The 21,647-nt window shown below is 45.4% G+C and overlaps 1 protein-coding gene across 1 annotated transcript in view; it reads right to left on the bottom strand.

Annotated features, from left to right (window-relative positions):
* The window catches only part of RFX6 (regulatory factor X6), a 48,660-nt gene extending 36,967 nt beyond the window's left edge, over positions 1–11,693 (bottom strand). The window contains exons 1-4 of the mRNA XM_065401907.1: positions 11,474–11,693; positions 10,803–10,959; positions 8,787–8,910; positions 5,653–5,714 (exon numbers count right to left, since the gene is read on the bottom strand). Coding sequence (XP_065257979.1) covers positions 5,653–5,714; positions 8,787–8,910; positions 10,803–10,959; positions 11,474–11,693 — 563 coding nt within the window. The remainder of the gene's footprint in view (positions 1–5,652; positions 5,715–8,786; positions 8,911–10,802; positions 10,960–11,473) is intronic.
* Positions 11,694–21,647: the final 9,954 nt, after the last annotated feature.

The raw sequence follows: 21,647 nt of genomic DNA, 5'->3' as shown, positions 1-21,647 counted from the left end.
ATTGAAACTATTTTAGATGAGATTTAAGAGTTGGGAGTGTTTGATATGAAATGTGTGAGAATATGTTCTAAAAAATCAAACTTTTATCATTTAGCAATTAAATAACAAGAGTTGTACATTGGATTAGAGAAAATATTATACAGAGATATCACCCGTATTTAAAAAATGTTAAGTGCATTATAATATATGCACCATTGACTTGCTCATTTGCACTCTGTCACTAAAGCAACTTCTCAGATCTTATACTAATATCCAAAATCTCTCAGCAACTTTAAACACTTGCCATTTTTTATTTTCAAACTAACCTCCTACAAAAATAGTCCTTCTTTCCCAACAAATGTGGAATTCTCATTCATTATATAAAATATACAACTGCATAGCTATATATTTACAATATTGTATATGATGTATTAGGAATAAAATAAGATCCATGACGGTGAAGGATTTATTTCTTGATTTTCTCAACAGAACTATAAAAAAAAAACAGACTAAACTGCTTTCCTTTTTTATTTCATAGGTCTGCTGGAACATATGTTCCTGTGCAGCTAGTAGCCCTGATTTTAGCGTACACTGACACAAATGATGGCTGATAAGGAAATGATAGGATTAAGCTGTTCAGGGACTTGCAATAACTTGTTATCACGAAGCCAGCTGCCATATCAGTTTTATTAACCCACTAAATCACTCCTAATAAATAAGATAATAGTTTTCAGACATGATGGATAAAAGCTAAGATTTAACATCGATCAAAGTCTACAAAGAAATTAAAATGTAACTTGAGCTCAAACACAATCTCCTGTGTGTCTACTCTACACAGTATGTACATTTTCCTGAGTAGCTGTCACAGGTAATTCACAGATCATGGTGATTATTGTTTATTATTTCTATTCTGGGAGCAGCCACATTGTGCTTGGCATTGTCCAAATACACAAGAGGACACAGTCCCTGCCCCAAAGTGCTTACAGACTATTATATACTAATCTGAGACAGTGTTTACAGCCTTTTCTATAGTGGGTCTCCTCCCATCTAGCTGGGATCTAGCCAGGATCCCCACCCCTTCAGCAATATGGGAAATACGGGGTAGTCATGACGAGAGCTGACTGAAGCCTGCTCTGCAGTGAAACATGCTCTTTCATCTAAGCCAAAAAGTTTTGGTTTCAACAAAGATTTCATCAAAATGGGGTTTGGGATCCAGGAAGAGAAAGAAAGATTCTTACACTCTATAGGGCAGTTAGGGCACTGTCCTGGGATGTGAGTGAGACAGGTTAAAGGCTCTATGCTGCCTAAATCAGAGGGATCTGGGATGAAAAACTCTGCTTTCAATCAGTCAGAGCAGGGACTTGGACCTGGGTGCCCTACCTACTATGACACACACACACATCTCTGCCTCTCTGCTGCCACAATTCTATTGTCACAAAAACCTTCCAGTGCAAAATGAAAACAAATGTCGGGACCTTGAAAGCTGCTGAGAAATGGAATTGTCATTCTCTGTCAGCTCTGGGTATGGCTGTGCTCAATCACTATCCTGACATATATGAGGTGAGAAGCACATTCTGAGATAATTTATTCATGGTAAGTGGGGGGGGGGGGGTCTTTGAAATAGTAGATTGTAAGCTCTCGGGGGCAGGAACTGGCTTTTGGTTCTATATTTGTATAGCACTCAGCACAATGGCGCCCTGGTCCATGACTGGAGTTTCTAGATGTTACAGTAATACAATTAAAAATAACAAACAAGAATCTAAACCTTAGAACTGAAATAACTCCATTGTGTTACATTCTTTAAAAGAAAGAGTCTGAGTGCAAGGAAATGACTGTGTCCAATCAAAAGAACCCAGCTTTGCTCCCCACCAACATGTCTGTATTATAATGTGGTGCCCAGTAGTCCCTAACCTCACTCAAGCCCAGGTTGTGACCTGCTTACTTTCATTAGTGAGCAGTTAGGCTATGTCTACACTACAAGCGCTACAGCATTAATGGAAGGGTCCTACATTAATGGAAGGGTTTTTTCCCATCAGTGTAGGTAATCCACCTCTCTGAAAGGCGATAGTTAAGTTGATGGAAGAATTCATCCACTGACCTAGCTGTGTCTGCAGTGGGGGTTAGGTCAACCTAACAATGGCACTCAGGGCATGAAATTTTTCACATCAATCTAGTTAATCCACCTCTCTGCGAGGTGTAGCTAGGTTAATGGAGAAATTCTTCCAATAACCTATCCAGGTCTAGAACGGGGGTTAGGTTGACTGAACTATGGTGCTCAGGGAGTGAAATTTTTCACAGCCCTGAGCAACATAAGTAGGTCGATCTATTTTTTAAGTGTAGACCAGGTCTCAGTGTAAATGAAAATCAGGCCCATGATGTTTTCAGAACAAAAAACAGATAAAAAAAAGAAGATCCCAATGCCAGATGTTTGAGCGAAACCTCTTGGCACCTTACCCATTCAAAGAAATTGTTCAAGAGCAGATAATTCATATGAAAACATCACTCATTAATACTGTCAAGGTCAGTGAGCCTGTGCAATCTGCTGAGTAAATGCTGGATGAGCTGTATTTCTGTACTAATATTGTACCATGTCGTAGAAAAGAGGTGTGGGCAGTGACACTCGTCTCTACACAATTAATGCTGGAGCTAGATCCCCATTTATAAATACATATTTTAAACACCCCCCTCAACTTCACAGAAATCAAACCACCTGACATTTCACAGATGTGTGATATTTACTTAAGGCAGAATGGCCTTTTTGAAAGTTTGGGGCAAAATCTGGTAAGCCTTTTTGAAGGTTTTGGGCAAAATATGACAGGTCCAAAAAATGAGGTGCAGTTTGGGGACTTTTTTCTAGTATTTTCTGGTTTATAATAGCAATAGAATGGATGAACCTAAGCTCCAGATTCACTGGGCTATGTCGGCCTTTAGAAGAACTTGACTAGTCTGGGGAATTTGTGAGCTAGTTAGTTATTTATGCATACAATGCCAAGACCATAAAGTTTAGAAGTCTGTATGAGATCAGTTACAAACCAAAGTTCTGGGACAATACATCAGTCCACACTTACATTAGGATGCCTGTAGCCATGACTGAGCTACTACAATAAGAGATTTCACTAAAACAGACAATGCATGATCACCCTTCTCCCCCTTCCCTCACGCCCCTAGGACATTTAACCAACACAGCTTCTTTCCAATAACAACTTTACTCCAAAAACCTCCTTTCAGCATTTAAAGGTGACCTGCAATGGGGAAAAAATGAATTTGTGTTTCATTTGTTATTTTTCTTTGTGATAGGTAAATAAAGTCTGAAAGGTTGTTGGGCTTCCTCCCTCAACTCTAACTCCTCCCCCCCCCCCCTTGTCATTTTACAATAGAAATGTAGGTCTTGTCTACCCTATTTTTCCTGGAAAACTCTATGAACCATTGGAAAACTGGTAGGATTATGACATGAGAGAAATGAGGCAAGTGTAGTAGAGTTGGTAGAGATGGGAAGTGATTTTTATTCAGACTATTTAAAACACTTTGGTTCGTTTTGTTTTTGTTAATGCTTATTTAACTTCAATGCCTGAGAAACACTCAAGAGAGAAAAAATATGTTGTTATTAACTATTTGAAATTGAAATTCATTCCCACCTTTGATTAAACCCAAAGCTAAATTCCATATATGATATCTCCAGTGAGCTGTCCAAAAAGCCAGGGAACCAACTTGCCATTCCTGACATTTCTAAGATAAAGTCTAAAGCAAAAAAATAAGCAGCAGGGGAAAAAAACCTTTAAAAAACAACAAACCAAACATCCTTCAGGCCATATAGTATAAATAATTCAAGAAGAACACAACCTTATGTTTTCCTTTTGCAAATCACCTTTATTTCCTGTGCTTCGTTTCACAGGTTACTAAATAGGAAGGTAAGAATTTTTCACACGGAGTCTTTTCCCAAGAGTTTTTTTATCACTATTATTGTTATGGTTTTCCATCTTTGTTAATTTTTTCCTTGTTACTTGCCTCTGTTTTTCAGTCTTGCCTCAATAAAACATCAATTTATTGTGATCTCTTCTTTGAGTCAAGTCTATTTTCCTATACTCTGATTCAGGAAGGCCCTTAAACACATGCCTAACTTTAAGCATGAGAGTAATCCTGGGACTGTGCCTGTATTTGAAGGCACATGCATTCTTAAGCACTTGCTTGAATAAGGGCCTGAATAACTATGGACTAGTGCAGATAGATATATTCACAGAAACATGGATACCATTTATATCCCATAACGTTCCTCATAGCAACATGGGCATTCTTAGGAAAAACTTCTTCTGAAGCCAATAGAAATTCACAGATAAGAACTTGACTAAATTGAACTCAAGGTTGAGGACTGCTAACTTTTTTGAACAATGCCTTCTAAGAACAATAAAGTTTAACCAAACCCCCTCTCCCCAGAAAAGTGTCCCCCTCACTTTTGAAATCCCCAAAATTCTAATTTAAGTGTAAACTTTACAAAACCCAAATATTGGTAAATATGGAAGTTAGTTTTTAAGATCACTCTAACAATCTTAAGTCTTCCCTGGTAGTACAGCCTCATAGACAGTCAGCTTTAAACAACACAGAATGTTGCATCATTAACTTCCCACTGTTGTACAGCCTATACTCTGTGTGGATGCATGGATAATTGTGCCTTACTTTGAATGGAAGAGAGTTTATTGAAATACCTGATTCCTGGTTATTCACTGATTGGGCATCATGGAATCATTTAGACCACTCTGCATCTGTCCAATTTGCTTTTTCATCATGTATTAGTGTATCAGTTCACTACATAGCTCATTATGTCCTTAAGAACATACACAATCCATGGAAAGACACACTTTTTACATTCTTGAACCAAAATCACATTGGGGAAACTCAATCACACTTCCTCAAAGCTCTTGGGATATTCAAAAGGAAAAGGTGGTGTCATACCATGAGATTCACCATAATATTACACCTGCTCTGCCTAGGGCTAAAAATGTAAGTCCAGGATGAACACTGACATCATTTACACACTAGGCATCATACTTACTTATCATAGACACACATGTAAAAAACCAACATGCTGTGCTCCTGAAGCACAACAGTCCACACACCAGCTACACAAATCAACTGGTTGATTAGACTGAAGAAGTCTGCAGCTACAATTGTGAACTTCTCAAAGTCCTTCTAAAACTGTCCTTAACAAAGGTCATTTGTATATTTTCTTCTAGGTTTAGCACTAGATGCCTGTCTCTAGTAGTTTCAGTTGAAGCTTTACTGTAATTTGGAAATGGGAGTGAAAAGCTGCCAGGTTTGGAAACCGGAATAATAACAATCATAATTCAGTGATGCAATTTTCCCAGCAAAAATGAGCAAGAATAACAAATATCTGACAAAAGTTTGGAAACACCACAAAAGATCCATGACATTATAAAGATAATGGAAAATCTGGGGAAAAGCAATTACATTTAAAAATCATGCATGCAATAATTTTTCTAAAATTCAGACTGTTTTTCAGTTCCATCTCTCTCACACACATACACACACCAAATGTCATAGGCAGCTCTAGTAATTTTAATGCAGATTTTGTGGCTTAATGCATAAAATACAGACACAGAAGTATTGCATGTTGTACAGCCTATACTCTATGTGGCTGCATGGATAATTGTGCCTTACTTTGAATGGCCTCTTGTCCCAAGCCGCCGTGTAGTAAGCAGGGGGAATTTCTGGCGAATGGTCTAATGAGAAAGTCAGGCATATTAGTTTCTCGCAAGGGCATGTTTCCTTTGTCAGCAGCTCTGAAAAGTTTGTCTTGAAAAAGCAAATGTTGAACAGTGGATAAATATTTACTCCTGAACATATTAAAAATAAAGAGTAGACTTGTAGTATAAGAGGAGACTGCAGAGACCAAAAACTGTTACATTTGTGATTCATGAATAAGAAGCGTTATTTCAATGCTATCAAGATCCTCAAACAATCAAACAAACTGCTTATGCTTTCTAGAGCCCAGAGTAGAGGTGACTTGAAAGATTAGGGGGTTTAATACCTAGGTCATCCCACTTTGTAACTCCAGATCTCCCCATAAGTGTGTACGTGCGTGCGCGCACACAGACACACACAATCTCCTTCCCAGTCTCGCTCTTAGGTGTCACCACAAAGACTAGTTGTCTTCAGGAGAAACCCATTCAATGGGTTGCACTTAAGCTGCACTGGATCCTTTGCCCCAAGCCTCTAGGGAGGCCGTCAGGTGGAACGAAAGGACCGGTAACAGGGATTCTACTCCGGCAGGTACTGTGTGGTGTGTCTGGGCTCTAGGAGAGAAAGGAAGGCACCAAGCCTATGTGGGCTGGAAGGTATTTAGGCCGTGGGGAAGAAAGGTAGGTACCAGGTGTCTGCACTGGAAATGGAAAGAGGAGAGGCCGGACCAGGGAGCGCACCAGGGGACTGAAAGTACTTGAGAGTGCTTCTGGACTGGGGAGGAGAGAGGGAAGCAGCAGTTCCGGAGAGTGAGTCAAGGCTGTGTAGAGGGGATGACAGAATTGGGGACCATTGGAAATAGGGAAGGGGCAAATGGCTCCTTGTGATGGCTCCTCTCACTCCCCCGACCCCGGCCCCAAGCTGCAATACTGCAAAGGCTGGAGAAAGCCAGCTCAGGGAGAACTACCCCACCTCAGTGCAGCAGCAGGCCAGAGCTCTAAAATCATGTCTGTCCCACCTGAGCAGTTCAGGGTGGGAGGAAACTGCTGGGGTGATCTAATAACACCCACATGAGAAATGACATCACACTGTGCTAAAAGGTTTCAGCAGGTGGGGGTAGCTTTTAACACCCACTCCTAGCCCTACTGCACCTGCTGGGGCCTCGGGGTCAGATCTAGAGACTGACTCATGCCAGCAGCAGGACAGCTCTGTTGCCTGAGAAGAGGATGCAGTGGGCGCTCCTTTCCCTGGCAGGCCAGCTTTGCTGGCTGGTATATATGGGGGAGGAGAGGGGGAAAAGAGATATGTCCTCACCCCCACCTACTCCCTTTCAGACAGATAGTGCCAAATGGGGGTGCTAACAGGGAGCAGGGCCTATGCTTCCCAATGGGATTGTGGCCAGGCTATGGGAGTGGGGTGCTCTTTATTGGTTGTAATCTCTGCCTGAATAAAATACAGTGACAGAAGGATTTCCATTGACAGTAGGATAAAATGACTGAATGCTTTCCATTCCTCTGACAGGGTATCACAGATCCACAGGGGGTGCTATGCCACTCTCTGCAGGTGAATATTTGAATTTGGATAGAACCTAGGATCTCAAAGCATGTTGTGAACACTGATTGGTTTAGTTTTTCACTCAGTGGGAAGTAGTATTATTACAAATCTGAGGCACAGAAGGGCAAGTAATTTTTCTAAGCTTGCACAGAGAGTCAGAGACAAAGCTAGAAATAAGATTCAGGTGGCCTGGCTCCAATTCTCTTTCATTGATGACTCAAACACAATCACTCTGGATTCATCTTGATGCATACTATACAACACTAATGGAAACCTGACAAGACAGTGGTTAAAAAAAAATGGCCCAAACAAAACTGCCATTAATCCTAAATAAGGATGGCAGGATTTGGCCCTTAGATATTTTGTTTTGTAATGGATTGATTTTTCATCTTAAATGTGCAATCTGAAGGCTAAGACATACAAATCTCTCTCTCTCATACTTAAATGACCCCCCCATTGCTACAGTATCAGAGTGCCTCACAATTTTAATGTATTTATCCTCACAACTCCCCTGTGAAGGAGGGAAGTACTATTATCCCCATTTTATAGCTCAGGAATTGAGGCACAGAGGGACTAAGTGGCTTGCCCAAGGTCACACAGGAAGTCTGTGGCAGAGCAGGGACTTAAACCCTGTCTCCCAAATCCTAGGCTAGTGCCCTAATCATCTTTCCTCACCAATAATTGTTTCAATGAGGCTTAAGGCAGTAGATGTACAAAATGAAAAGTCCTTTGATCCCATAAGACAAGGAAATAAAATTCACAATAAAAGTACTATTTAAGTGGAAAGTTGTTGTTTCCCCCAATAATACTGAAGTCATTTAATCAATGTGAGATGGGAACTCCTCAAATACATCCAATGCAGGTAACAAAATGTGAGGAGTGAACATTTTATGATCTGGAGTTGACTTCCATTACTGTTATTTCATTAGACGAATGCATTTTTGTAAGCAAACTGAGTGGATCAGTGGTGTTTTACAAAATTGATCTGTGATGCCTTCTTGGTTTTCTATTTCACTAACTGTATGGGATTTAATTTGGAAAGTCCATATCTCTGACTCTGATTAAATGATTTTAGGACTAATTGGGTGGGTGAGGTTGAAGGGGGGGTTTCAACAGTTTCCTGCTTAGAAACTCATTCTGCTCTTAACTCTTCTTCTCCTACTGAACCTCACAGCATTTCTCTCTGTAATTGCACTAAAGGCTGCCGAGTATAAAGCCGTGTGTTCTATACCAGATCCACAGGCTGCACCTTTTATATGAAAAACCACATCCATCTCATTGCAAAGCAAAGGCCCAGAGAGAGAATGTCTCTTCCGGATTTCACAGTGCAAATCAAGAAGAATCTTAATTTCATCCCTTTGAAGTTGTTGTCTAAGTCCCTGTTCAGAGGGAGCAATGTAGGCTTAGTTGGACCCAATTTAATTCAAAGACACAGGGGCTGTAGAAAGCATAAGGATTTGTTCATTTCTGAGAGTCATGATAACATGGGAGGAGTTAAACATGATTTTGTAGAAGAATTAGTCTAACAAACAATGGACTGTCAGACAGTTGCTCTTTACCTTCCCAAATGTTGCAGCACAGGCAGGTTCTAGCTTCTCTTTCCTGCAGAAGTCTAAATAATGTGCATAAAGGATGCACCTCGGTAAACAAACTCCTTCACACACGATGTAGTTTTCTTCCAGCCTGCAGAGTAAAAACAATAACCAGAATGAAAAGCCACCCCTTATGTTTCCCCATTTCGTTTTTCCTCCATTCTTCTCCACTGCCCTTTCTGCAAAATGTACTGAGAGCTCTCACTGCAGCTTACTAGTCAGTACAGCACCTTCGGCAAGATGGAGGAGTTGAAAGGCTTATTCTGATCTGCTGTGCTTTATGTATGACAACGAGCACTGCAGCTTTCTTCTCCAGCAAGAAAGAGAATTAAATCACCACTGCAAAATGATGGGAAGAATTCCCCCTTGGTGTTACTCACTGAAATGCAATAGATTTACCCCCAAGGATCATTTTAACCCAATCACTCTTGATTGATCCAGAGCCTAAATCTAGATCCTGATTCCCTGCCTGGACTAGTTCAATATGCAACTTCTATCTAAAAATCCAGCGTTAGGAGAAACTGGAAATGCTTATTTAGAGAGGGGCTGAACTGGATTTCAGGCACAACCTCATCAAGAGGACGGCTATTTTTGTTTCCCAAACTCGTATTTGAACGGGTGTGAGCCTGCATCTCTTAATATCTTGCCACGTCATTTAAAAGTGACAGAGGCTAGCGGTGATGGACACCAAGGTGGTACTTCAAGGAATGAAACGAAGCCTGGTCCTTTCATCTTGTATTAGGTGAATATGGCGTGTGGGGGTACCTGTGAGCTCGCAGTCTGGGAGCTATTTCACCCCTGGCCCATTTCTACCCTTCATATTGTCAGTACCATTCCCGCATAACAGCTTCCTCTTCGCTCAAATTACATACATGCATAAAAGGACTTTCTGTAGAAACCTCTATTGAATCGGTTTACATCTCACTCCCTAGGTTAAAAATTAGCCTTAGAAATCTGCGGTAGCAATGCAGTCCTGTGTTTACTTTATATGATTTTCATTAGAGGAAGTAATCTAGAGCTAAATCTGCAGTTTGTAACAAAGATCTCGCTGACTTCAGTGGGAGATTTCCCTGACTTCAACAAAGCTCCGAAGGGAATATTTCCCAAATAAGGGCTGTTACGTGGGTGTTCTCTTTAGCCAAATAAAATACAGTAACATCAGGATTCCCAATCTGGGAACAATGACCAGCTGCATTACAATTCAGTAAAACTACCAAAGGCATGACAATTAACCCCTCCTTTCACAAATGTATGTCTTAATTAATCACCCATCTTCGTGTTTTTCAAGGTTATCGGCTATTTATTTTTAGAGGGAGGGATAACAGTACCGTATTGAAATAAACTGGTGCTCGGCAGCTGTAAATCAGACGCTGGTTAATATTAAATTATTGGGTAACCAGAAGAGAATATTTCCTTTGGGATCTTTATGCTTCCAATTGATTTCTATTTCGGAGGTTTGGATCAGACTGTATGTTCAGCTGCGATAAATCAGTAGCATTGAAAGTATTCGTGAACATGTTTACACTTCCAGAGACAGGGTCCTAAGATGAGTCCCACCACGTTTTACTGCAGTCTGCATTAAAGCTGATAAAAGCCACCTATATACTCCCTAGCAAATCTAGTTCAGATATCTTGTGAGCTATGTTTTTAGATCGTTTTTTTTCCAGAACAGCACCAGATTAAATGGCAAATCTTGTGAAAATGGGCTACAGAGACCAATTTCATTATTGGATAAACAAATACTTAAATTCCCTTCGTGGCCCGAAATCTTAATTGTTGATTCATTTTACCAATATACAGCAATAGAAGCATTTTCTGCAAGTAGTAACGTCACTTCCTTTGGAAACGCTTTCCTTACACAGATTTTACCACCCTAATGCACTCAGACTTTGTAACTAATTATTAGCTTTCCCCTCAAGAAAGAAAGAAAGAAACTCCTTATAGTCCAGGTGTGTTCTGTGTGTAGATGCGTAAGAGCCTTACCACTGAAGGGTGAGCTGGGTCTGTTTCTTTTTATCCTTCATAATCTGCGTGATGGTTTTCTTCGGAGACAGGTTTTTGTCGAAGGATTTCATTTTACTGTCATGAATATCTGTATCCTCCTCTTCCGAGGAAAGGGCTTCACTGTTAAAATGTATTTCTGAGTGTCAGGGGGAAAAGAAAATAAACCCAAGTGCATCATTACATTTGTTTATCACATTTCCATTTTATAGAGTATTTTCGATTTCCCTGCTTCAATCCTGAATTCCCTTCCTTTGATTTTATATCTCTGTGTGTACGTTGATCTAGATATCCGTACGCGGGTGTATTACATAGATATAACCTTTACTCTGAGATGAATTAGGTTAGGTAGAGAGATCTATCGAGTTCATCTAATTTATCGATACAATTGCCAACTACGAACACTATCTGTGTAATGTGGCCGGTTGTGTATGCCAGGGACAGTCTCAGACAATCTCAGATCCAGGACTACACCTTTCTAGCTAAGACTCCTGGGGCGCAGGGAACCCGCCGTTCGCACCCCGCCCTATGGAGACACTGCAATAGACCCTCTGCCTGCAGGTGGGAGCGGAGAGCGGATAGATAGAGGCGCGATCCGATGCTCTGCGGAGGACAGGTACTCAGCAGTTCCCCTGCGGGTGCAGCGCTCTTACCTGACTTGATCCCAATGGGCAGCCCAGGCTCCAGGTCGCCCTGCTCTCGGCTGTCCAGCGAACTGGCTTGCTGCAGCGCCGGGGCGCATAGTCCCTGGTCGGGATAGGAGAGCAAGGCCTTCCCCAGCAGGCCCGCATAGCAATCCTCCTGGAGCCCGGGGGACCCCTTCTGAGAGGGCTGCAGGAAGGAGTCGTCTTCTCCCTCCGGCGCCTTAGCCATGCTCTTCATTGGCACATCTCCCCAGCCGCGTCCATGCGAGCAGCAGCCCCCTCCGGGGGGCAGGCAGGCGTCTCACGCCTTCAGCAGAGCTGGGGGCGCAGGGGGCACCGACAAGGACATCAGCCCCTGGGCCAGCCCTCCTCCTCCCCCTCCAAGCAGCCTGGTGCCCTGGAGGAGTCAGACTCTGGTTGCCACTCTTGCAGATCAACCACCCCAGCCCCCCAGCGACGGAGCAGAGTGACTGCCGCAGGAGAGGGACGTCGGGGGCAGTTTGGCTTAACCTAGAGTCCCAGGAGGCTGCATGGCTCCTCCATCCCAATGAGATCGGCCCCCGTTCACAGCGCCTCGCGCGCGCCACACGCCCAGCTGTCCGCACGCCCTTTATGCTGGCCGGCAGCCCCAGGAGCGCTGCTCTTCCCCCATCCCTCCCTGCAGAGGGGCAGGTCCCAGCAAGGAGCCCCCTTCCGCGGGAGCCGCCGTGTGAACTACACGGGATCCGACGTCACTGACGGGACTGAACGCGGTTTAGTTCTAGCCCCGGGGGAGTGAATGGGGGGACCCGGCGGAGAGCAGAGCTGGAGCAGGGTTAATGGTTAACCCCGCAGAACAATTATTTCTGATTGTGTTTCTAGTCCGCCTTTCATATCTCCAGCGGGGGGGCTGTGGTCCCCGCAGCACCCAGGGGCTCGAGAAGAAGCAGCAGTGCCCACGGTCACTCAGGTGGAGGCAAAGAAACTTACAACCAGGCTGGCAAGCAAGTGGCACTGGCGCGCAGCCAGGTCAGGGCAGCCTGCCGAGCTGTCCAGGGTCAGATCCTTCCTCCCAGAGGGCCAATTGACGGGGGGCTCTGCATCTGACTGAACAGGGCCAGGGATCAGGGAAAGAACACACACACATACCATTCGCTACAGGTCGGGCTCTGACCCCAACCTACTGTTACCGTCGCATTCATTGTGGGTCTTTAAAATGACTTGCATTTGCATTGCTTTTTAAGGGAGAGCATAGAGCTGGGTGGGAATTTTGTGTCGGGAGGGGTTTCCATCGGAAAATGCCAACTGGCTGCAAGCAAGGGAAACGTTCTGGAGAAATGTGTTGATTTCAACAACATTTCATTTGGGGAGAGGGAGGTCGGAAGGGCCGGGCCGGGAAGCATTCTGATACAATCAAACGTTCCATTTGGCTGGTTTTGGAACTCAGTGTTTCGATTTTTCATTTCAAAATGACTTTTCGTTTTGAGGTTTCTTTTATTTTAAATTATAATTTAAAAAAAATCAAATTGTCAAAATCGGAATGAAATATTTTGATTTTATTGAAATGAAACATTTCCATCCATCCAAAATTATTTTATTAATTTATTGATGAGAATTTCGTTTCACAGGAAGTTTCTGATTTTTTTGTGTTCAGGTTCCATTTCAGAATAGGACAAATGTTGAAATCATGGAATTTCCTGTGCAATGGGAAATCCAGTTCCCGCAGCACTCTTACAGGAATGCAAACTTAACATGAGCTGAGCACTAGATAGTTTCCTAGCTCTGGGCTGATGTGCCAGAAAGGGAAGAGGGACAAAGAGTTTTGCTTTGCCTAGGCCTTGTTCCTGCACAAGGTAGAACTTTGGTCATCATACTTCTGGTGTACCAGTGCTAAGGGACTCTAGCATTGACAGTGGCAAGGACAAGGAAGGGGAAGTGTGAGGGTAGAGTCAGGGCCCCACCCCTTCACTGGCACCAGCTTGCAGTGCACTGGGTATGTGATTCATGAAGCAGCTGCTCCAGTGCGCATTCTCCCATCTCCATTACTTTGCACCTCATGGCATCATTCATGCCTGTGCCAAGTGGCAGAACACTACCATTCTAACTTCAGTGGTTTCTACTCACTCTGCACAGGTGTCAGATGACACAAGGTGTCCAGTGAAGTTGATGTTCATCCTTTCCTCATGACCACAGTATCAGCTCAACACAGGTGGTATTGCCCTGTCTGCGCTCATATATGCCAAAAGGATCAGAGCTACAGTGTGAATATGAATGACAGAATTTAGAAATGGAAAAGCCCTATGAGGTCATCCCAGTTATTCCTCTGCCAGGGCAGGATTGTTCCCACTAGTACATTTCTTAGTGATTAGTTCATTCTACTTTTAAGTGTCCCAAGTGAGGGTGTTTTCCCTGTTTCCCTTTGGATATTATTCCATGGCCTAATAGATCTCACTGTCAGGAAATCATATTCAGCCAAAATCTTCCCTTATTTACTTTCATCTTGTTAACTCTTTCTGTGACCCTCTAAAATTTCTCTCCCACCCTAGTAGTTACACGGTTCACACATCTGTAAACTGCTACCATGTCCTCTTCCCCTCAGTCTTTACTCAGCAGTTATCACTCAACATTCAAACTACACACACAAGACCAAATCCTGATATCCTGACTCAGTTTTTTACTTCAATTCTTACTCAGTCAAAGCGCTCATCAGGCCAAATTCAACTCCTAGTTTCACTGGTGCAACTGCATTGCCTGGTGTAACTGAGAACTGAATGGGGCTCTCTGACTCCACTGAGAGTTCACATCACTGAGACAATATTTTGGGATTTGGTCCACAGTAATTCGCTCTTTCAACATTTCCTCTAAAGTAAATCCTTCCAGTCCCTAATTATTTGTATCCATGTTCTCTGAGCACACTCTAGTGTGTTGTGTCTTTCTGGTAATGAGGTGTCCAAAACTGAATGTACTATTCCTTGTGCAGGAACCTGATTCTCCCCATATTACTTGGGAGTAACTCCACTGAAATCAACAAGATTACAGCAGTGTAAAAATGGATCGAGACAGTGGTGAATCAGGCCGAGGGGCCAGCTGGCTCCCATCCTTGGTGCAGTCAGACAATTATGACTACCTCCTGTGCAGTGTCCTCTTCCTTTAACACACCTGCTCCGGTTCAGTCATGATTTGGCCTATTGAGAGAGAGAGAGAGAGAGAGAGAGCGCTGAAAAGAGCCACTGCTTCAATTAACTTTACCTAAAGTCTGCAATGACTTTTAAGAGCTATTTAAGCAAATCTAAATGCTCAATGGATTTAGTAACCTTCATCTAGCTCATATAAACAGCCATCTACTTGTCCTTTCAAAGCCAGTAAAAGATTGTCCTGTGGTTTTTGCCAGCTTAATATAAAACTAAGCATATGTTTGCAATAATAAAGAAAGAAAATAGGATAGACTACAGCACCTAAGTAAACACACACCGAGTGTATGAGAACTAGTATCTCATCCAGTGCCACATTATGTGAGCAAACATGTCTAATCTATAATTAATAGAAATAAAATAAGTGTGAGTTTTTATAAATACAGGTAATAGTTAACTGTCAGTTATTCTTTGCTGATGCTAGGTAGACAGTGCACTTTAATAAGCCTAAAATAGTTCCAACAGGTTTTATTTGAAAAATATATGTTGATATACTAATCTATGGAAGGAAAAATTATCCTGGGGTATTGTGTTACAGTGTGTAGAAATAGCTTGCTTGAAAGCATTTGGCATTTATAACTTCATCAAAATCCAATCCCTTCACGTTATTCCTGGGGCTAAAACCCTTGTTCTTGACTTTGTCTCCATCTTTCTCTTTGACTACTCCAGCCTGAACTGCCTTGTCTCAAGTCAGTCTGCTTCCTTCCAGTCTAACCAGGGTGCTGAAGCAAAAATTGTTACTTTCTCATTGCTTAAACCAGTGGTTTTCAAACTTTTTTTTCCGTGGACCACTTGAAAATTGGTGAGGGTCTCGGCAGACCATTTAATGATCTTTCCAAATGTTGTTTGTACTGTTAGCTAACTATTGTAAAGCGCTTTGGATAAAGGCACTATATAAAAAAACCTTAATAATAATTAACTTTTTTTGTTCTACAAATAAAAGCACACAACTCATATTTTAATATCAGTAGTCTTACCTTTCTAATGCGAAGGATGTGCCCTCTCTCCCCCCGCTGCGGCAGCCCCCGAGCTGGGGCTGGGAAGGAGGCCGTCTCTCCCTGGCAGCCGCAGCCCTGGAGCTGGGGAAAGTCGCCTCTTTCTCTGGCCACTGCAGCCCTGCACATCCCAAATTCCCCCCACCCCATCTTCTCAGCCCATTTCCCCCTCCCATCTTTCCCTTATTCCCCCCAAGGCCACCACCTCACCTTACATGTGCATCTTCTCCAGGGTCCAGGCACCTAATTAGTGGAGCCACGCCTGGTGGCCCTTCATTCTCTCATGTGCGGCCACCCAGGCACGCACCTTAGAGGGAACTATCCGCGGACCACCTGAATGGAGCTCGCGGACTATTGGTTGTCCATGGACCACAGTTTGAGAACCTCTGGCTTAACTATGTTGCTCCCATATTATTGTTATTTTTCCTCAGTATTATATCATGGGGATTTCTTTTTAAAAAATAGCCTTCACAACTTCCAAGATCTTTATGCATAAAAAGGGGAAACCTACTGTCTAAAATTTGTCCCCATGAGTCACCAATAGCACCTGACCTTGAATCAACCCCTTAGATTTGGGGAGTCAGGAGTGTTATTAAACCCTATGCAGAATTCCTGCATTTTAGGTGCTCAAATGCACTCATTCTCCTTTGACTTTCCTTAAAGTTCTCACAATGTCTAACAGGGCTGTTTTCTGGAGGATACTGATAGTGATGTCTTGTACTCTTAACATGTCCTTGAGCTGCTCCTCATACCTTTTGGGATCACTCTAAGAACTCCAACAATCACAGGGATTGTCTGTGTTCTAGTTTTCTGTAATGGTTCCACTTTGTGGCAGAATTCTTCATACCTCACTGTCTCCTGTTGTTTCTTTTTTAGGTTTCTGTCTGCTGGCACATCACTATCAATTAGCATGGGCTTGTTTGTCTTCTTTTCTACAACCACTATGTCTGGCCTGTGACGCCTGCACTGTTTGGTCTGTGAGAATTACCAGATCCTACAAAATCTTAGCCTCTTCATTCTCTAGAGCGCTTTCAATTTGGTGGTTGTAGTTCTGCATGGCTCATTTGAATCTGTACTTGTCACAGAAGCTCCAGTGAAGACACTTGTTTAACCTCGATGTACCTGTCCATGTACTCTGTCCCAGACAGGCTCCTGCAAGCACTTAGTATGTGCTCCACCATCCCTTCCTTTTCGGAACACATTCTGCAGTTCGGGGAGCAGTTCTGTTGGTCAATTTTGTTGTGAATATAATTAAGGCTTAAAGACTGCTCATGTGCACTCATAATAAGGCTCTGTCTCTCTTTTGAGGTTTGCAGTGTATTCTGTAGCTCTGTTGGTTCCAGGATTTTAGAGAGAAAAGGTGGGTGAGGTAATATCTTGTATTTGACTGCACCTGAAGAAGAGCTCTGTGTTGGCTCGAAAGTTTGTCTTTTTCACCAACAGAAGTTGGTCCAATAAAAGATATTATCTCACCCACCTTGTGTCTCTTTTGAGGTACCCTTCTACAAGCCATAAGTTTGTTAATCTTGGTTAATCGCTGAAGTGTTCGATCTCTCTCCACCACTTTCCGTGCATTGATTTCTGTGTAAATCTTTCAAGTCTGTCTTTGACAATTTGTTTTCTACTTTTTTTTATGCTTTCTTGGGCTGGGATACACAGACAGTCATTGCTTGTTATTGCGATCAGATGAGCTCTACTCTGGCTGACTCCTTATATATTTTGATGCTGCATTCTTCATTGTCAATTGCTTCCTCCACAGATAGCAGACCTTTTCTTCCATCGCAACATCAGATGTACATCCTGTCCATATCTTTTCTTCTCTTCTTGATTTCACTTGATCACCCCAGCAGCATATGCTACGACTGGTATCACTCACATATGAATGGCTCCAATCAAATTCTTCAAGCTGAGTTTTGTTCTTATAGCAGTTCTTATTCATCTGTAATAATCTTTTCTCACTTCTCCTTTGACTTCCTTATGTTGTAATTCCAACATTTCCCTAATTCCAAGGCATTATTATTATTATTATTGCTAGTATTATTGCAGAGCCTAGTGGTTCTAGTCATGGACCAGGACCACATTGTGCTAGCGCTGTACAAACACAGAACCAAACGGTGGTCCTTGTCTCATGCATAAGAACATAAGAACTGCTATACTGGGTCAGACAAAAGTATCCTGTCTAGTCCAGTATCCTGTTTTCTGACAGTGGACAATGTCAGGTGCCCCAGAGGGAATGAACAGAACAGGTAATTATCAAGTGATCCATCCCATCGCCCATTCCCAGCTTCTGGCAAACAGAGGCTAGGGACACCATCCTTGCCCATCCTGGCTAATAGCCATTGATGGGACCTATCCTCCATGAATTTATCTAGTTCTTTTTTGAACCTTGTTATAGTCTTGGCCTTCTCAACATCCTCTGGCAAAGAATTCCACAGGTTGACTGTGCATTGTGTGAAGAAATACTTCCTTTTGTTTGTTTTAAACCTGATGCCTATTAATTTCATTTGGTGACCCCTAGTTCTTGTGTTATGAGAAGGAGTAAATGACACTTTTTTATTTACTTTCTCCACACCAGTCATGATTTTATAGACCTCTATCATATCCCCCCTTAGTCATCTCTTTTCCAAGATGAAAAGTCTCAGTCTTATTAATCTCTCCTCATACAGAAGCCGTTCCATACCCCTAATAATTTTTGTTGCCCTTTTCTGAAACTTTCCAATTCCAATATATCTTTTTTGAGATGAGGTGACCACATCTGCACGCAGTATTCAAGATATGGGCATACCATGTATTTATAGAGAGGCAATATGATATTTTCTGTCTTATTATCTATCTCTTTCTTAATGATTTCCAACATTCTGTTTGCTTTTTTGACTGCTGCTGTACATTGAGTGGATGTTTTCAGAGAACTATCCACAATGACTCCAAGATCTCTTTCTTGAGTGGTAACAGCTAATTTAGACCCCATCATTTTATATGTTGTGACAGACCCAGACCAGTGGGGTACAGGAGTCTGGTAGAGGGCAAATATAGTGGTCACTGGATGAGTAGTTTTCTGTTCCCTGAGTGACCAGACCTATTGGGATCCAGGAAGTGGGCGGGCGAAGCCCGCCCACTGCTAAAGGATCCTCCCCAGCCTAAGGGGGGGTCCACAGGACCTGGAGACCAAAAAATTATGGGGGACAACTAATAAAAGAACAGGGACAGGAGTGAGGTCAAAGGGTCAAACGAAGCGAACCAGATGGGGACACCGAGCAGAGAACCCCGGACAGCGCCCACTGCTCCTCGAAGGCGTCAAGGGAGCCAGTGGACGCCGCCCAGAGGAACTCTGCCCGGATACGTGAAAGAACGGAGGACCTGAAATACGCCCCACAGTCACAGAAAACTCCATCGGCCAACCTCCTCACTCTGGTTTTATAGATGGCCAGTTTCGCTAGGGCCAGAAGGAGGTTGACCAGGAGGTCCCGCGACTTTGTGGGGCGACGGATAGGGTGTGCATAAATAAAAAGGTGAGGAGAAAAGTGCAACCAAAATCTTAACAAAATATCTGTGAGGAGCCGGAATAGAGGCTGCAGCCTGGCACACTCCAGGTAAACATGCGCCAGGGTCTCCCTCACGCCGCAAAAGGGGCAGGTGTCTGGGATAGGGGTAAACCGCGGCAAGTACATGCCCGTGCTCACGGATCCGTGAAGGCGCCGCCAACAGATGTCCCCGGTGGGCTTCGGGATCAGAGCAGAATAAAGGCTGGCCCACCGGGGTTCCTCACCCTCCAGAGGTGGCAGAAGGTCCCGCCACTTCGTATCGGGGCGGGACGCGAGGGTGAGGACATGAAGAACATGGAGCACAAGCGTGTATAGATGTTTCCTTGGCGCGGTCCGGAACAGAACCGGCTGCAGATGGTGCAGCCGACTCATGGCGAATGGACGGGCCCGATGAAAAAGTCTGGAGGGCTCGGAGTGGAGGGTGGGCGGGGCGTGCCCTCTCGCAGGACTCGGTCGAGATAGTCCCGAGCAGCGGGCGGCAAAGCGGCCCTCACCTCCTGAAGTACGCGCCGGGGAGTACGAGGTCTGGAGAGCCCCATGCGCTGAGCGAGCGTCAGGGGATCCAGCCAGTCTCCCCGGTCATAGTCCAGGAGGTCTCCGACTTTGGTGACTTCTGCTAGGACCAACCACTGGCGCACCATGGGGGACTCCGCCACCTGCACACGAAGCTTGGGCCCGAGCGGGAGCTTTGGTGGGCCGGAAAGGAGGAGGGGCGGCTTCGGGCGCCGGGCAGCTAGGGGCGCCGGCGACGACGGGGCCGGCGCCCTGCCGGGGCTCGGGGGTCCCGGATGTCCCTCCGTGCCGGGCCAAGGGGCAGTCCCTCCGGACGTGTCCTATCGCCCGGCAGAGGTAGCACCGGGCCTCCCCCGTTGAATAATGCACCCGGTAGCGGGCCCCCTGGTAGGGGACCAAGAAGGACCCCTCGAGCGCCTCACCGTCACGTGCCGCCGGCGGCAGTTGTAACTGTACCTGCCGGCGGAACGAGAGGACGTGATGGAGGGCGGGGTCTTTGCAGCCCAGTGGGAGAGGGCTGACCACAGAGATCGGCCTCCCCAGGGTAGAGAGGGCGGGTAACAGGGCGGCATTTGGAAGGAAGGGAGGGACAGAAGTCAGGACCAGTCGGGCGCCCAGGTCTTCTAGCGGCTCTAGGGGGACGTACACGCCCCCCACCGCCAGGCCCTTCTCCACTGCCTCCTGGGTGGCGGCCTCCGATGCTAGGAAGAAGACGACCTTTCGGTACATCTTGGAGGCCGCCACAATGGCCGTGGGCCCCACCACCCTCGCCAACGCCCGCACGTAGGTCTCCACGTGGGGCGAGGCGGGTACCAGGAGGCAACGGACGCCGTGCTTCCTGGTCAAGGTGGGGAAGGGGCCCCGGCCGCTATAGATGGTAGCAGAGGCGGTGGATGGGGGAGATGACGTAGCGGCAGGTGGGGGGGCCGCCGCCACCTGGGCGTATGCCCTGGGGGCCGGGGGAGGGACACCCACAGAGCTGGTGGAGGGAACAGCAGGGAGGGACGCCGTGGCCGGTTGCAGGGCCGCGGCAGTGGGGGCAGCCCCCGCCATGGAGGGCCTGGCCTTTTTGGCGGGCCCTTTACCTTTCTTTGTGCCCTGGCCCTTCCTGCCGGCTGGGGGGGCTCCCCCAGAGTCGGAGGGAGCGAGGGACGTGGCAGCAGCGGAGGTCACCTCGGTATCTGCCGCTGCCGGCGCTCCAGCAGGGGCGTTAGCAGGTGGCACGGCAGCGGCGGTTGAGGTAGAGGCTAGGGGGGACGATGGTGGGGCGGGTGGAGGAGGGGCAGCAGGGTCTGCCCGAGAGGTCCCACTCGCCTCGTCCCCTGCCATAATGAGGACAGGGGCAGAACAAACACCGGAGGGGGCAGGGAGAGGGGAAGCAGGTCGACCACTTCTCCCCGCTAGGCTGCAGGCAGGGGAGGAGGGTGCCAAAAAGGGGTGGGCTGGATGGGAGCGGGACTATCAAGGGCTAGGGGGTCAGTCACTGACTCGGGGAGGGTTTCCGGCTCCTCTAGTCGCACCAAGGAAGGGGGAATATAACAGCATTGGGGGGTGTAGTGAGACAAGGTCAAACTAAAATGGGAAGGGGCACAAGCGCAAGGGAGGGGACATGGGCGCACGAGGGGAGGGGCTAATCAATGCAAGGGGACCGCAGGGGAAGGGGAACAATCAGGCTGGGAGTGGGGCAGAGGAACCACGGGGCTAGCTTCAGAGGCTGGGGCGGGTCAAACAAACAAAGGCTGCAGAGGGAAAGGGCGGGGCAGGCAAACAAGCTGGAACTAGCGAGGGGCTGGGGCAAAGGGGAGGGGTAAAAGGCAGCAAGGGGCAAATGCGTAGGCAGCAGGGGCAAAGCTGGGGGCTTGCTGCAGGGGGGAGGGGGTCAGTCCAAAATGGGGGGGCACGTGCATCCACGTGCGCTTGCAATGAAAATAAAGTCTTTTAAGGTTGGCTGCTGTTTCAGGCC

Source organism: Emys orbicularis, chromosome 3 (assembly GCF_028017835.1).
Source record: "Emys orbicularis isolate rEmyOrb1 chromosome 3, rEmyOrb1.hap1, whole genome shotgun sequence".
Classification (NCBI taxonomy): domain Eukaryota; kingdom Metazoa; phylum Chordata; order Testudines; family Emydidae; genus Emys; species Emys orbicularis.
Note: the sequence above shows the minus strand (reverse complement) of the source record. Positions and strands in the feature narration are given on the sequence as shown.